This window comes from Pinus tabuliformis, chromosome 1_1 (assembly GCF_031772625.1).
Source record: "Pinus tabuliformis cultivar Carrire ecotype Pingquan chromosome 1_1, CPIR1, whole genome shotgun sequence".
In the NCBI taxonomy this organism is placed as follows: Eukaryota; Viridiplantae; Streptophyta; class Pinopsida; order Pinales; family Pinaceae; genus Pinus; species Pinus tabuliformis.
Genome location: NC_142297.1, coordinates 418339866 through 418355982, shown reverse-complemented (window position 1 = coordinate 418355982; position 16117 = coordinate 418339866). Strand labels below are relative to the sequence as shown.

The 16117-nt window shown below is 41.3% G+C and overlaps 1 protein-coding gene across 1 annotated transcript; it reads left to right on the top strand.

The window, feature by feature from the left end:
• The first annotated feature begins 954 nt into the window (after nucleotides 1-954).
• On the top strand, nucleotides 955-1972 carry LOC149213477 (uncharacterized). The gene is made up of 3 exons (XM_089389039.1): nucleotides 955-1191; nucleotides 1342-1423; nucleotides 1881-1972. The coding sequence occupies exons 1-3, from the start codon at nucleotides 955-957 to the stop codon at nucleotides 1970-1972; spliced, it is 411 nt and encodes a 136-aa protein (XP_089245165.1).
• Nucleotides 1973-16117: the final 14145 nt, after the last annotated feature.

The following is a 16117-nucleotide window of genomic DNA, read 5'->3' as shown; positions in this document are numbered from 1 at the left end:
GCCTGAAAGCAGTCACAACAACAAAATCATTGGATCTGAGAAAGATGTGAACAAGTCAAAAACAAAGAGAAAAGGAAGAGGTAAAAGAAGAACAACCATAAGGCACACAAATCCATTTCCTGCGGTTTTAGAGGGGCTTGTGTGTGGTGAGAAAATGAAGGATGATGTAAACCTGAAATTTGATGATATTGACACAACTTCAAATGGTGATCCTAACTTGGTAGCTTGTGAAATTGATAATGACATGTTGGCTGAGCATGATACTGAAATTGGTGACAACTGTCTAAAGGAAAATGTTGATGGGGATAAAGGCAGGCTGCAAACTCGAAAACATGGTACATTAGAAAACACTGGCACAGATGGGAAGGCACAGGCTGAAGAAGATGTGAACAAGTCAAAAACAAAGAGAAAAGGAAGAGGTAAAAGAAGAACAACCATAAGGCACACAAATCCATTTCCTGCGGTTTTAGAGGGGCTTGTGTGTGGTGAGAAAATGAAGGATGATGTAAACCTGAAATTTGATGATATTGACACAACTTCAAATGGTGATCCTAACTTGGTAGCTTGTGAAATTGATAATGACACGTTGGCTGAGCATGATACTGAAATTGGTGACAACTGTCTAAAGGAAAATGTTGATGGGGATAAAGGCAGGCTGCAAACTCGAAAACATGGTACATTAGAAAACACTGGCACAGATGGGAAGGCACAGGCTGAAGAAGACAATTTAACAGATGTGGGTTTTGTACAATTGCAGAAGAATGTTTCATTTCATTCTGGACAAACTAAACCCTTACTGCCCGGAAACAGTCACATAAATAACAATGTCATGGGATCTGAGAAAGATGTGAACACGTCAAAAACGAAGAGACGAGGAAGAGGTAAAAGAAGAGCAACTATGAGGCATGCAAAAGCATTTCCTGCAGTGTTGGAGGGGTTTTCATGGGTGAGAAAATGAGGGATGATGTAAACCTGAAATTTGATGATATTGATGCAACTTCTAATGGTGATCCTAACTTGGTAGCTTGTGAAATTGATCATGACATGCTGGGTGAGCATGATACTGTAACTGGTGACAACTGTCTAAAGAAAAATGTTGATAGGGATAAAGGCAGTCTGCAAACTCAAAAACATGGTACATTAAGAACAGTTGGCTCTCCAACTGGTAAAAAGCAGTATTCACATGCACGGGTAAGTTCTGTATGTTATATAAAGTATGGTTGGTTGAAGTGAGGAATCATTGAATGTTGATCTATATTTTTTTCTTAATAATCTTAATTTCATTGATTGGTTGTGACGTCTGAAGACATTTTCGTGTATACTGTTTTAATTCTTATGCAGATTCCACCCCCGCTGCCTCGTCGAGTACAGACAACACCTGAAGAGGTCTCTAAAGCTTTTGGTTTGAAGACTTCAAGATCTGGTAAAATTTCTGAAAGTTTTCCCTGGAAATTTTAAGGATCTATAAATGCTGTAACACCTTCACAACAAGTATAGGCAAGCATAAGAAACTTGTATTTTATTTCAACAATTTGAAGGAGGGCATGCATTACTATGATAATAAACGTTGATTACATACAGCACATGCAATGATTGTTAAATTTTATATGATGCAAAAGAGCTCTGGCATAAATTTATGCCTTTGACATACCATGAATCTTTACACCGTCCTTTCTAATATTTTTATTAACTATGCAATGTAACACTCAGTTTTTGTTGGGATTGTAGTCCTTTGAAAGTTTGACAACAATGTACGATTAGTATCAAATATATTCATGTCCTGGGAATCTTTCCTAAACTCTTCTAACATGACTTTGCGATATCTCTTGGTCCATAAATGAAGTTTGGTTAGACTGCTTACATTAGTAAGTTGTATGCAGGACGATTGCTTGTACCACCACTAGCTCACTGGTGCAACCAAACGGCCGCCTATGATTTGGTTAGTAGCTTGCTTTCTAATAACATCAAATAACTGATTTAATCCCAATCAGGTTCTGCATATCCCTTTATTCCTCGAGTCTCTATTTTCTGAGTAAAAAAATGTTTTTTTTGAATCATCTTGATAATAGTTGTTTTCAGTGTTTTAATGTTTGGAGATGCTGTTTTTACAATGCTTTTTCGATGTTGTCCACAACTTGCTATTTGAAACAGTGTTGTATATATGTATGAGTAATAAAAGCCAGGTCGGTTGTTTTACAAGTTGATTTTTTTGGCAATCTAGTTTCTATTTGAATTTGTATTAAGTTTTCAAAATGTTTGCATATAATTATGTCAAGAGCCCAATATCATAAATGTTTAGTTTTCTAATGATTTTGTGGCCTTGGTTTTCAATTTGGTAGGTTGAGTAGCTGACTATGGTTTTATTAAATGGTATTTGACATCATCGATTAATGTCTCATTAACATTAAAAATTCAAGAATAATTAGCACATCATGGAAATAAGGATAACCCAATACACTAGCACATCACATAGTAAGATCAACAAAAGTGTTTGGTGGGGGCATCATCCCCAAATATTCACTAGCAGTTGCCTTATAAGGTGCAAAGACATGCCAATAGAAGAGCTGCTATGCAGAATTAACACTTGGAACATGAGATTTAACATTTGTTCAATTTTCACATTCATGTTGTCGAAAGCAAGCATATGGTTTGCAAGACAAGACATGGCACTGGAGAAAGTGTTCAAGCCAATGTTTTGTAACATAATCCTATGTTAATGATAAAATGTTCTTGACACAAGCTCTGACAATTGAAAATATAAATAAGTCACATATGCAAAGCACATGACTACAACTTCTTTACTCAGCCCATCACTGACCAACTTGAGAAGAATGTACAATGCCAACCGTAAGATCAACTATAAGGCCATAGCTCAATATGAAGGTCATATTGATAGAGAAATGTTCAAATGCACTGTGTTGTGCAACAATCCATTGAGCTATAAAAAATTAACCTTAGCTCAAAATAAGGTTATTTTAAAACACATTATCATTAACTTTCAAAATGACTATATATCCACCTATTATTTCCTCTACTACACTTTGATCGTTTGAAAGACATAGACTTACAATAAGCTCTACAACAAATGGATGGATTAACACACCAATGAGCTAAGACAATAAAACAAACATAAATGCTATTGATTGTTACTTGTAATAACCCATAGTACTTAGTGATTTCAACTCGTACCTTTTCCCACAATACTGGTGTCTAGGATAGAATCATAAATCATTGATGCTACCAAACCAAGTATCAACGAATCTACTTTTGCACAGCAGAATAAAACAATAGTGAAATCTATTAGTGCACAAAATATACACAACATTTTACACAATTATTACTATAACCCAATATTCAGTATATTAATCCAACTGATATAATACAACAATCTAGGGCTCCCATAGCAGGGATAATGGCCCTCAAATATCCACTAGTACAAGAATACAAAATAGAAGATAATCTGATGATCTAGCTGATGTAGTGCACGATCGCAACTTCTTTTTCATATCTTGTACACTTGCAGGTCCTTCGCTTCCATTCTGCAGCACCTGCCTCTATCAATGCTCTAAGTCCATTTGGCCACTGAATCTCGACTATCCAATCTACTCTCTCGTTGATCGTTCATCCATCAACGTATCAACACATCGAGATTCCCATCGATTTGTTCACAACTCCATTTGTGAACAACTCACAACTGTCCACTGTTGCTCCTCAGCTACTTAGGGACTTCTTCCCACTTTAGTCTTCATGTGCTGCTCCAATGAAAACTAACATAGGGTAGGAGGGCTGCCACCTATCACCATCAAATGTCGCTTCTCCAATAATGAACATGGGCTACAACAATCTGCTATGGCTGGCCAAACATTGAGCTCCAACTACTGCTACTCCTAGTAGCCAAGTGTCCTTCCCTTCACTACACTTAGGGCTTCACACTTGGGCACTTTCATGCTGCCTTCCAACAGACCTCAAATGCCCTATCCAACACAAAACAACATGTCCTTCAGATCTGCTCAACCATCATCAATCTAGAGCTCTGGAGATCTGCCCTTTGTTCTGCAATAGAGGAGCTATTGAAAAAATCTAGGCTCCAATAGACTGTTGTAGCAACTGCCCACTGGTTAGGGCATCCAACTCCTCAAGTTACCCTTCCTCTAGGCTACCAACAAACATAACAAACAACCACCCGATCTGATCCAAATCTAAGATCCAACACCTAGCAACAAATCAACCATAAACATACCTTGCTCATCGTTTTAAGTCTGCTCCTCTATTGTTGACTTCATTCTGGTTAGTGTTGATTTGGGGTAGCATCGGATGTGCTCTAGCCATGAAAATTGGTGGAGAGGCTAAAGCACATGAGATCTCCAGTACCCAGAAATGGTTTGCGCAGATTCTAAATAGTTTTGGAGATATTAAAATAATTAATATTTTCAATGGAGTCCCTAAGTCTAAACTTAGGGAAAATAAAATATTAATGTGAATTAATATAGAACTGTGTTAGAAGGGTCCAAAAGTCATGGATCAAGCCAGAGTTAATCTTAGCCGTTGATTAAGGACTTAATCTCGGCCGTTGAATTGTCAACGAGAAAAGTATAAGAGGAGGCTTGAGGGTCACTTGGAGAACACACCGAGTTGATTAAGATTTCGATTTTCTAGGGCAGGGTTTGATGAGGAAGTCGAAAGAGTGATCAGAGTTGCAGCCGAGGGGCAGTGAATACAGAAGTAGAGTGGCAGAGATAGTACAGGGAGGATTAGCGTAGTAGCTGGGAGAGAGGGACGCAGAGCTAGTTAGAGGTTCACGCAAAGCCAACCAGGGCTCATGCAGAGGCAGCCAGGTGCTGCGCAGTGCCTCTGAGAGCCAGCGTGGGTGACGCAGAGGCTCTAAGGGCTGACGCAGGGCGAGTTAGGGTGACGCTGGGCCAGAAAGGGCTGACACAGTCCCTAGAGGCTGGCGCTGGGGTTTTCATGGGGCAGATTGGAGCTGGGAGCTGTCGAAGTGTTTATCCGGGGTTTTAGCCGGAATATCTGTCTCCGAAGGAGAAGTACTATTGCTGAGATTATTCTTTGTTGGGTGAGCCGGTTTTGGCACCCAGATTGTATTCTGAAACTGCTTAATAATTAAAACCCTTAGATAGCTCCACCGATTTTGCCGCATTGGGTTTTTCCAGGGACATTGGTCCAAAAACAATGGTGTCACTTGTGTGCTTGTTTTGTTTCCTTTAGTGTTGAGCACGTACTTATATATATATATTTTTTTTTTTCAGAATTTACATGGTAAATAACTTGTTAATTAATCAGAACAAGCAGGCAAAAATAAATCAGAAAGTACATGAAGGGTTTTTAATGGGTTAGACTTAGAAATTCCAACAGGGAATCAGAGCGTGGTTGCAGATCACAGGAGCACTGAGGACATCAGCCGAGCAAAGCAGCAGCAGTAGAAAACAACTGTCCCGAGAGGCAGAAGCTGTTCCTAGTTGAGAAGCAGCAAGGAGGGGGTGACGTAGTGACTGCGTCATCAACCTTGAGCTGGGAAGAGGATCAGCGTAGTGGCAGAGGGGAGAAGACTCAACCTACACAGTGCCTGGTCATCTTTCTCAGTCAGGAAGGATTGACGCCCATGGCCAAGAGGCGCGAATTTTGTTGGTGCCGGGATTGCGTAGAGCCTAGAAGCTCTAACCTTCAGTTTGCTGGGGCTTAGGAGGTTGTGGGTAAGTTGCAAAGTGAAGCTGGTGGGGTATTGTAGTCAGAACAATACCTAACAGGGCAAGACCAAGGAGGAGGGAGTTGCTACCGAGGATTTCTAGCCAAGAAATCTGATCAGTGGTGTAGCTGCACTAAGGATCGGAGTGGGGGCATCTCAACATTGGCAGAGGGGTTTCCAGGAGGGAAATCGAGGCTCAGAGGGAGTCACACCGAGAACTTCCAGAAGGGAAGTAGAGGAGCAGCGAGATGGCAGTGAACGGGGTAAGAGACTAGGACAGACTGGACGAAGCCTCAAACTTCGTAGTCTGGAAGGCCAGAATCTTATCTGTTCTAGACAGGAACCGTCTCAAGCAATTCGCCTTGAGGACAATAGTGGTCCCAGTTGACCCGGCTGATAACGATAAGTATGAGGATGCAATGGCGAGGGCCAAGAGCATCATCCTTGATGGGGTCAAGGACCATGTAGTACCACACATTGCCAAGAAGAATACGACAAATGAGATGTGGGAGGCTCTAAAGAAGTTATATCAACATACTTTCGTGCAGAGGAAGATGCCACTAGAAAATCAACTGTGGCCATACCAGATGCAGAAGGGAGAACAGATCGACCCCTTCCTCGGTCGATTGAAGGAGATCCGGGATCAACTGACTTCCGTAGGAGCCACGCAGGATCAAGAATTGATGGTGAGAACAACCCTAAACGCAGTCTCAGAAGACTAGGAGGTGTTTGTCCAGAGCATACTGGGAGGGCAGCCCTTCCAAATTGGGAGGAAATGTGGGCGGCTCTTCGCCAAGAAGAGATCAGAAGGCTAAGCAAGGCGGGAAGCAGTGACAAGGGGATCAGAATCAAGAAGGAAGAGGAGGATGCTGCCTTAGCATCTGAGGGAAAGCAGGAGAAACGAAAGAAGGACCTCTCCAAGGTCAAATGCTTCAACTGTGGGGAACTAGGTCACTATGTGAGCCAGTGTCCAAGGAAGAAGAGCAAGGGAGAGGCTTCCGAGACCAAGGCTGCGCCAGCAAGGGTGGAGAAGGAATTCGAGACAAATGATGACTGTGCCATGAGAGCTCACACGCCAATTGAGCGGAAGTGGGGAGACATCGAGTTGTAGTCAGACGGACTACAAGTGATGAGGGATAGGATCCTTGAGGTACCCAACCTCTTGGATTATACCTTGCTATGGGAGCCCTGAAGAGTAGTAGTACCGGCAGATGTCAATAGAGATGGATGCGGATGGAGCGACAGAGGGAGATACAGTGCAGTATTCCCAGGACAACGTGAGGCAATAATGCAAGATGCATGGAGTTGTTGGAGCAGTGCAGAGGTCAGAGAAGGGGCACTTGTCAGCGATAGAGGGAGTTTCAGCATCGAGGGTGTCTCTAGCCTGACAGAGATATCAGAGTTGGGAGATCAGTTACTTACTTCTCAGTAATTGAGTTGCAGTGGCAGTGCTATGGGCATCATGACGTAGCATGATGAGAGGGGTTGCCGTATGGATGCAACAGTGGTAGTGGCAGGGCCATGGGTAGCAGTACATGATGCAACAGTGCAGAGGATGTTGGGCAGCAGGCCTAGCATCAGCACAAGGACCGATGCCGGATGATCAAGGTGATGCTCAGTGAGGAGTATTACTAGAGCACAGTCCTCGCTAAGAGGGAGTGTTGATTTGGGGTAGCATCGGATGTGCTCTAGCTACGAAAATTGGTGGAGAGACTAAAGCACATGAGATCTCCAATACCCAGAAATGGTTTGGGCAGATTCTAATCAGTTTGGGAGATATTAAAATAATTAATGTTTTTAATGGAGTCCCTAAGTCTAAACTTAGGGAAAATAAAATATTAGTGTGAATTAATATAAAACTATGTTAGAAGGGTCCAAAAGTCACGGATCAAGCCAAAGTTAATCTTAGCCGTTGATTAAGGATTTAATCTCGGCTGTTGAATTGTCAATGAGAAAAGTACAAGAGGAGGCTTAAGGGTCACTTGGAGAACACACCGAGTTGATCAAGATTTCGATTTTTTGGGGCAGGGTTTGCTGAGAGAGTCGAAAGAGTGATCAGAGTTGCAGCTGAGGGGCAGTTGATACAGAAGCAGAGTGGCAGAGATAGTATCGGGAGGATTAGCGTAGTAGCCGGGAGAGAGGGACGTAGAGCCAGGCAGAGGTTCACGCAGAGCCATCCAGGGCTCACGCAGAGGTAGCCAGGAGCTGCACAGTGCCTCAGAGAGCCAGCGTGGGTGATGCAGAGGCTCTAAGGGCTGTTGCACTGCCTCCGGAGGCTGACGCAGGGTGATCTAGGGTGACGCTGGGCCAGAAAGGGCTGACACAGTACCTAGAGGCTGACGCTAGGGTTTTTGTGGGGCAGATTGGAGCTGGGAGCTGTCAGAGTGTTTATCCGGAGTTTTAGCCAGAATATCTATCTCCGAAGGAGAGGTACTACTTCGGGATTATTCTCTGTTGGGTGAGTCGGTTTTGGCACCTAGATTGTATTCTGAAACTGCTTAATAATTAAAATCCTCAGTTAGTTGCAACGATTTTCCCGCATTGGGTTTTTTCGGGGACGTTGGTCCAAAAACAACGGTGTCACTTGTGTGCTTGTTTTGTTTCCTTCAGTTGATGATCTGTAATGTGTTGAGCATGTACTTGTATTTATTTTCAGTATTTACATGGTAAATAACTTGTTAATCAATCAAAACAAGTAGGCAGAAGTAAATCAGAAAGTACATGAAGGGTTTCTAACGGGTTAGACTTAAAAATTCCAACAATTAGGGCAAGACACTAGTCATCCTCAACCCATTCCACTACTCAAATTTCTCGCTAATAGATGCGGTTGCCTTTGTTTGAGGCTCTCCTCTAATTCGCTGGCTGTTAAGGCTCCTTCCAGTCCACTATATGACCTTACGACCCTCCAAGCAGAGATCTAGGACTCGGCCTCCCTACTGGCTACTGTATTGGTTTGCAGCCTTGTTACCTAAGATCTACCCACACAAAACACTTCAAAATAGACCCAAACGCACCTTATCTCGCTCGTCCCTGCTACTATATCAATTCGACTCCCAAACAATCACAAAGATGCTTCATCTTGTTGGAAAATCATAAAGGCAGAAAGATTTCCTCAAGTTGATAATTACTTGTGATATTCTTATGTTCTTATTAACTTTCTGTGTTCTTCTTTTATCTTTGTTTCATCAAGCAATTATCAAAGTCAAAACATGAATATCAGGGACATCAGATGTAGGCAGACAACCAGGGAAAAACCCCTATATAGGGGAAAACCCAGTCAACAACTCTTCCTTTAGTAATTCATATGACAGTGAGACAACGAAGACCCTAGGCCGACATACCTTCCTCTTCCACCAAGTCAACCCTTCCTCTTTGTAAGTGTCAGCTCTTCAAAGTGCAACTACAATTCAGAACTTCGATCCAATAGTAGAATTTTCAGCCCAACTACTCCATAATTTCGGCCTTCCCAACAATTGTGAAATTTCAGCCTTCTCAGCAATTGCAAAATTTCGGCCTTCCAGTAGAATTCCAGTACTTTGCACATGTGAGATAATAGAGAGAGAAATCGATTTCCCTAGCAAGATGATGACCTTCTCCTTCGTTAGCCCTTGCCTTCTTCTTCCTTGGAATTCAAACCCTTTACTGCAACCAACTATTGCAATTTATTGCAAATTGAACTTGATGAGAGTGTGTGTCAAATGAGGTCGAGTTGCTCCAATATATAGGCTTTTGGTGAGGTCGAATTACCTTGTTTGAGGTCGACTTGGTGGAGGAGGCCTAAATGACCTATTTTACAATAAAATAATTTTCTTTCTTGACAAATAATTCCCAAGAAGGGTTATTTACAATATGACATGGACAAGGACACTTGACATAAACCCTAGAGGTCTTCAATGGAGACTTTGACCTAAAAAAATTGACCCAAGCATGAAACCCATGCTTTAATAAGTCAATTTATATAATAATAAAATTTCTTTTTCTTTCTTTTGATAAATACATTTCATTATGACTCAAATACAATTATGAAGACTGAACCTAGTTACATTCTTCAACACTCCCTCTTAACTAGGGAGGTATTCATAATTTACATATATATACAAGTACATGGAAAATCTCAAAAGCCACAGACTAGATTCCTGACCAGTGTGAAAAATCAGGTTACCCAATTCCTACTGCAGCAAACTGATAATATTTCACCTACTTGTTAAATTACTTGAACAAGTTACTTGTATTTTTCTACGGAAAATACTGAAATACATACACTCAGCCTACACAAAATAAAATACTGCGGAAACTAAATAGTGCATTGGAGAGAAATAAACACACACATCAACACAGTTGATTTTGGACAATTGCATTGGGAAAACCCAACTTGGGAAAACCGGTGCAACAGCTGAGGGTTTTAATTATTATGTAGTAGTAAATCTGAGTACAATTCATTGGATGCCCAAACTGGCTATCCAATACAGAAAAATATTGGAAAAAAGTTAGTGAGAAGAATTTCACACTAATCTGGGAGATCCGACTTGGACCAAAGGCTTGCTGACTGGCCTTACGCTGCCTCTGTGTAGGTTCTGTGTCAACCCTACGCATATCTGCATCACATTGGTTGGGCTCTGCGTCAATCCCTCTGCTGACCTCCTGCTGTTTGGAAATTCGACCTCTTGGCCCTTCGGTCTCACACTCCGGCTTCTGGCACCGAATCTCGTCTCTCCTAGCTGGATTTCGAACTCCCTCTGAAGCTCTGCGCCGCCTCTCTGAACTGCTCTAAGCCTTCTTTGCTTTGCACTCTCCAGATTTGGAAACTCTCCTCCGGACTATTATTCCTGCCCCTCACTGCATGTCAATCACTCGATCTCACTCCGGCAACACAACGCTGCTATTCTTGAGAAATTTGATCTCTGATATCTCACTTGATGTGTCCTCCAAGTGCCCATCGAACTCCTTATAATCTCTCGTTGCAGCTCCAACGACTAAGATCAAAACATAATCAAGGGATAAGATTAGCTGGGAGTTGATCTTGATCTTCTTCTAGAAAATTCACACTTGATTTAGTTACTACCCTTTAATTAACCAGAATTCCTAAGTTTAGATTTAGGGAACCATTTAAAAAAGTTAATTATTTTAATTAAACCATCTCTAGGTGGAATTTTCCCAAACGATTTCTGGGAATTGGAGAATGCATGTGTCTTAGCCTTTTTGCCAAATCTCGAGGCAAGAGCACATTCGATGCTACAGAATTAAACACTCCCTCGTAGTGAGGAGTGTGCTCTAGTGCTCCAACCCACTGAAAAATCACTCTATCTCTACACCATCTCCTGTTGCGCTGTTGATGTCTGGCTCTACTGCCCACCAATTGTTGCACAAATATGATATGAGCTGCATCTGTGCTGCTGTGGACCTTGCTGAACTGTTGTCAACTACTGCATCTACACTGCAACTCTCTCTCCATCTCTGCTGCTACTGCAATTGCAACATATGCAATGGAAAAACATCCAAAATATTGAACTGGCTGTGTTCAATATGATGCATTTGTCGTCCGAGATTTAACTGCTTCTAGCCTCTGCATTGTCACTGAAGCCTCTACGCTGTTGCTGACTCTGCACTGTGCCATTTGCATTGCTACCAACTCTTCTCTGGCTGCTCAGTATCTGAACACTACTAGCCACTACATCTGTCACTCTGGCACCTGATGGCACCAACTGTCACTTGTCCATCCTGCTACTGCTGACTATGGGCTCCTGCAGCAAAGTCTTGATCCAAGTGGTGGACTCCTTAAGGATCCTGCCCATCCTGTAGCTCTATGGGGCTACAACTCTAGATCACCCCACCTCACCCTTGGAGGCATCTCGACAATCATGGCAAACTCTTCCTCCAGCCTAGAGGAAAGCTTGTCAATATTAGCGGATGCAACTTGCTGATCCTGCTTCTCCTCCTTGTCCCTTTTTCTGAGAGGACACTGAGTGCTGTAGTGGCCCATCTCACCACACCTGAAGCACTTAATATTGGAAATGTCCTTCTTCCTCCCGTGTTGCTCCTGCTGCCCCTTAAATGCGAGGGCCATGTCCTCCTCTTCCTTCACGACCTTCGTCCCACTGTTGCTACTACCACTGATTGTGGCCTTAACCAGATCACACCTCATCTCATCCTACTGTAGATCAACCCATACACGTTCCCAATCTGGCAGGTGTTCTCTGCCTAGGATGCTCTGGACAAACACTTGCCAATCTTCAGAAACGCTATTCAACGCTAATTGAACAAACTCTGTAGGTTGGGGCCCTGACCCTACTGAAGCTAGTTGATCCCGGACTTCCTGAAGCCTCTTAAGGAAGGGGTCTATTCGCTCCCCTTTCTGCATCTTCGGGTGTCTCAACTTCTCTTCTAAGTACATCTTCCGCTGCTTGGAAGATCCTTCATATAACGTGGCTAAGTCTTCCCACATCTGCGGGCAGTATCCTAGCTGGCTATATGGGATCTACATGATCTCGAACCCCGTCAAGAATGATCCTCTTAGTCGTCGCCATTTCAGCCTTGTACTTCTTAAGTAGATTAGCATTGGCGGGCACAACTACCACACTATTTACATACATCTTGAGGTCGTGCTCATCTAGAAGGCAAGAAATCCTAGCCTTCCAGATCGCATAGTTGGAGGCTTTGTCTAGCCGATCTTGATCTCTCAATCCTGCTAATGCTATCTCTCTAGAAAAAGTTGAATTGCTCCCTCTTCTTGTATGTGCAACTACTGCCTAGCTATTTGCACTCCCTTCTGGAGTGAGAAATCTTGCACACAGCTACTACTGCTCTACTAGAAAAATTCAGACTTCTTGGCTGGAAGTCCTCTAAGGAAGAAACAACGCTGCGTCCTAGCTGAAGATCTGCTCTGCAAGGAAAAACAACGTTGCTCCCTTCTACCTCTAGAAAGCTTCGATCTGGAGAATCGAATTTCTTTGTCGACTCACTCAGAGAAATCGATCTCACTCAAAACTTCGACCTCTTTGGCCCAAGGACTGCGTTGCCTTCTAGGGTTTCGAATTGTTGCCTCTATAGTAAATTTGAACTCCCTCTTCCTTTCTGCTCTGAGCTCTCTTGCTCACGATCTGTGCTCTGATACCATGTGAAAAATCGGTTACCCGATTCCTACTGCAACAAACTGATAATATTTCACCTACTTGTTAAATTACTTGAACAAGTTACTTGCAGTTTTCTACGGCAAATACTAAAATACATACACTGAAACCTACACAAAATAAAATACTTCGAAAACTAAATATTGCACTAGAGGGAAATAACACACACATCAACACAGTTGTTTTTGGACAATGTCCCCGGAAAAACCCAACTTGGGAAAACCAGTGCAACAACTGAGGGTTTTAATTATTATGCAGTAGTAAATCTGAGTACAAATCGTTGGATGCCCAAACTGGCTATCTGATACAGAGAAATACTGGCAAAAAGTTAGTGAGAAGAATCTCACACTGATCTGGGAGATCTGACTCTGATTAGGGGCTTGCTGACTGGCCCCATGCTACCTCTATGCAACTTTTGCATCAACCCTATGCAGATTTGTGTCACACTGGCTGGGCTCTGCATCAATCCCTCTGCTGACCTCTTGCTGTCTGGAAATTCGACCTCCTGGCCCTCCGGTCTCACACCCCGGCTTCTAGCACTGAATCTCGTCTCTCCCAGTTGGAATTCGAACTCCCTCTGAAGCTCTGTGCTGCCTCTGTGTGGCACTGTGCTGCCTCTCTGAACTACTCTAAGCCTTCTCTGCTTTGCACTCTTTGGATCTGGAAGCCTCTCCTCCAGACTACTATGCTTGCCCCTCACTGCATGAAGATCACTTGATCTCTCTCCGGCAACACAACACTGCTACTCTTGAGAAATTCGATCTCTGACCTCTCACTCGATGTCTTCCAAGTGGCCATCGAACTCCTTATAATCTCTTGTTGGAGTTCCAATGGCCAAGATTAAAACATAATCAAGGGCTAAGATTAATTAGGAGTTGATCCTCGTCTTCTTCTAGAAGATTCACACTTGATTGAATTAATACCCTTTAACTAACCGGATTTCCTAAGGTTAGACTTAGGTAACCATTTAAAAAAGTTAATTATTTAAATTAATTTATCTCTAGGTGGAATTTTCCCAAACGATTTCTGGGTATTGGAGAATGCATGTGTCTTAGCATCTCTGCAAAATCTCGAGGCAAGAGCACATCCAATGCTACAGAAATCAACAACTAGGGAAATCTATCCGGGTGGGACTAAGATGGACTAAAGCTTTCAACCACTATAGGTACTATCAGGCTTACTTACTAACCATCAACCCAGGGATCTAGGTGTGTAATGCAAGGTTAGAGCTCTATGACCAACGCCACCCTCCCTACTTCAGAATCTAGACATTAGACACATTGATGTCCTCCCAAGCATTTTGTATTACACACGATGCCTCAACATTCTCGATTATTCAAATCAGTAACATCACATCTCTCTCGATCAAACAGATCGCTAACATCAAATAAATCAAGCATGCTTATAGACTAAATTACAAGTCCAAACATGCTCCCAATTCAACCTTTTAAGGAGATATTTACCTGTACAGACACAACTCCAATCAGTAACAAACTTTCAAATATACATAAGTAAACACAAACCTTCGGGGTCTTCAATCATCTTGATGCCACTTATATCAAGTTATTCATATGCAACTAGTCAAAAGCTTTTCTTTGATAATTTGTTCAGCAACGCCAAGACATCCTCAATATACATTCTCCAATTTCTTCTCCAAGGTATCCACCATGACTATCATAATATGCCCTCCCTTCTCAACTTGGGAGATATATCCTTTCTTTTATCCAGGCTCCCTCTTAACTTAGGGAGATCAACTACTTTCTATAACATCTCAAAGTCTTTCATGGCTTCATTTCTTCTTATCAAAGCTTTCTTTATCGTGCTTATACAAACATCTTCATTATCTTGAAGATTGTGTACTTGCAAAACTTTAATAGCAAGTACAACCAAATATATATAGAAGCATGAAGTTAACTATATCAGAATCATGTTAATACAATAATGGAAGCATTAATGTTTAGACATCAAATACCTAAACTATGTTAGATTCATAATCAGCAAGAGACATATTTACATGCTTTAACTTCTTGCTAGGGCTTTGTTATAAACCTTAGATCACATCATTAAACTTAATGTAACTCAATCAAGATATCAGTCTCAATATTACTATTAGAGATGTGACAAACTCTACTACTATGATATATTGCAAATCCTAGAATCCATCTTTAAGACATTAAGCCTTAGATATCAACAATCAAAACCAATCATAGCTTAATCTAAGGTTTCATATGACCAACTTCTACTAGGGCTTTGTTACAAACCCTAGAATTTACAAATTATCATCAACAATTTGGTTTGCATATATACATATCTAGGATTTCATAATCATGTAAAAGCATATCAATATTTATTAGGTAAACCTCAGACACAAATATCAATACATTAAAGTTAGGCAATCTTGATCAGGCTAGGGTTTTGATTAGATAGACAAACATACACCTAGGGTTTCATTCCTAGGAGCTTCCTTTAGATATTGTAAGGGTTTTGCTCACCCTAATTTGCCAAAAACCTAAAGGTCTACGAATACACAACAAACCCTAAAGGACTAGGGTTTCTATAATAGTACTTAAACATCAAAAGAATAGTATTTTCTAGATTTCATCAATAACCCTAATTAGAATAGGGTTTCATAACTAGTTTAGGGTTTTATAGTGAACCTTTTAGGGTTCCACAATGATGATTTAATGAGGGTAGATTTAATCTAATGATTAATCACCCTAACAAGAATCTTTGTGATTCAAAGGTCCTAGACATAACGATGTTAGTAATGTAAAGCAAATTTTAAAAATGAATGAATATACCTATATTATGAAGAGAACAAAGCTTATGGTCTAAGACATACCTTTGAGTTGTTTCTTTAACAAACCTTGTAGGACATCAATTCTTGAAGAGCTTTCTTGGCAACGAAACTTTTATCATGCTTCAAGCTTGTCCTTTGAGGTCTCCTTCATAACCATTGAGTATTTCAGAGGGCTTTCCTAAACAAGGAAAATATGAAAAGAAATGTTATTAGCATATAACACAAACATATCTAGATAAGAGAGGGAAACCAAACATAAAAGAAAATACAAGGATTAAGATACTTATATTTGGTAAAATGGTGAGGGCTCCCTCTTAATCCAATCTCGAGGGATAGCTATAACTTCATCAAAACAATTCAAAGATGTTCTACCAAAGCATGTTAGACCTACGAGTACTAGAAATCAAAACACAAAGGAAAACAATTCAAAATTTAGAATAGAGGACTAAGAGAGATAGAGAGAGAGGACTTAGTAGTGTAAGTTCTTGA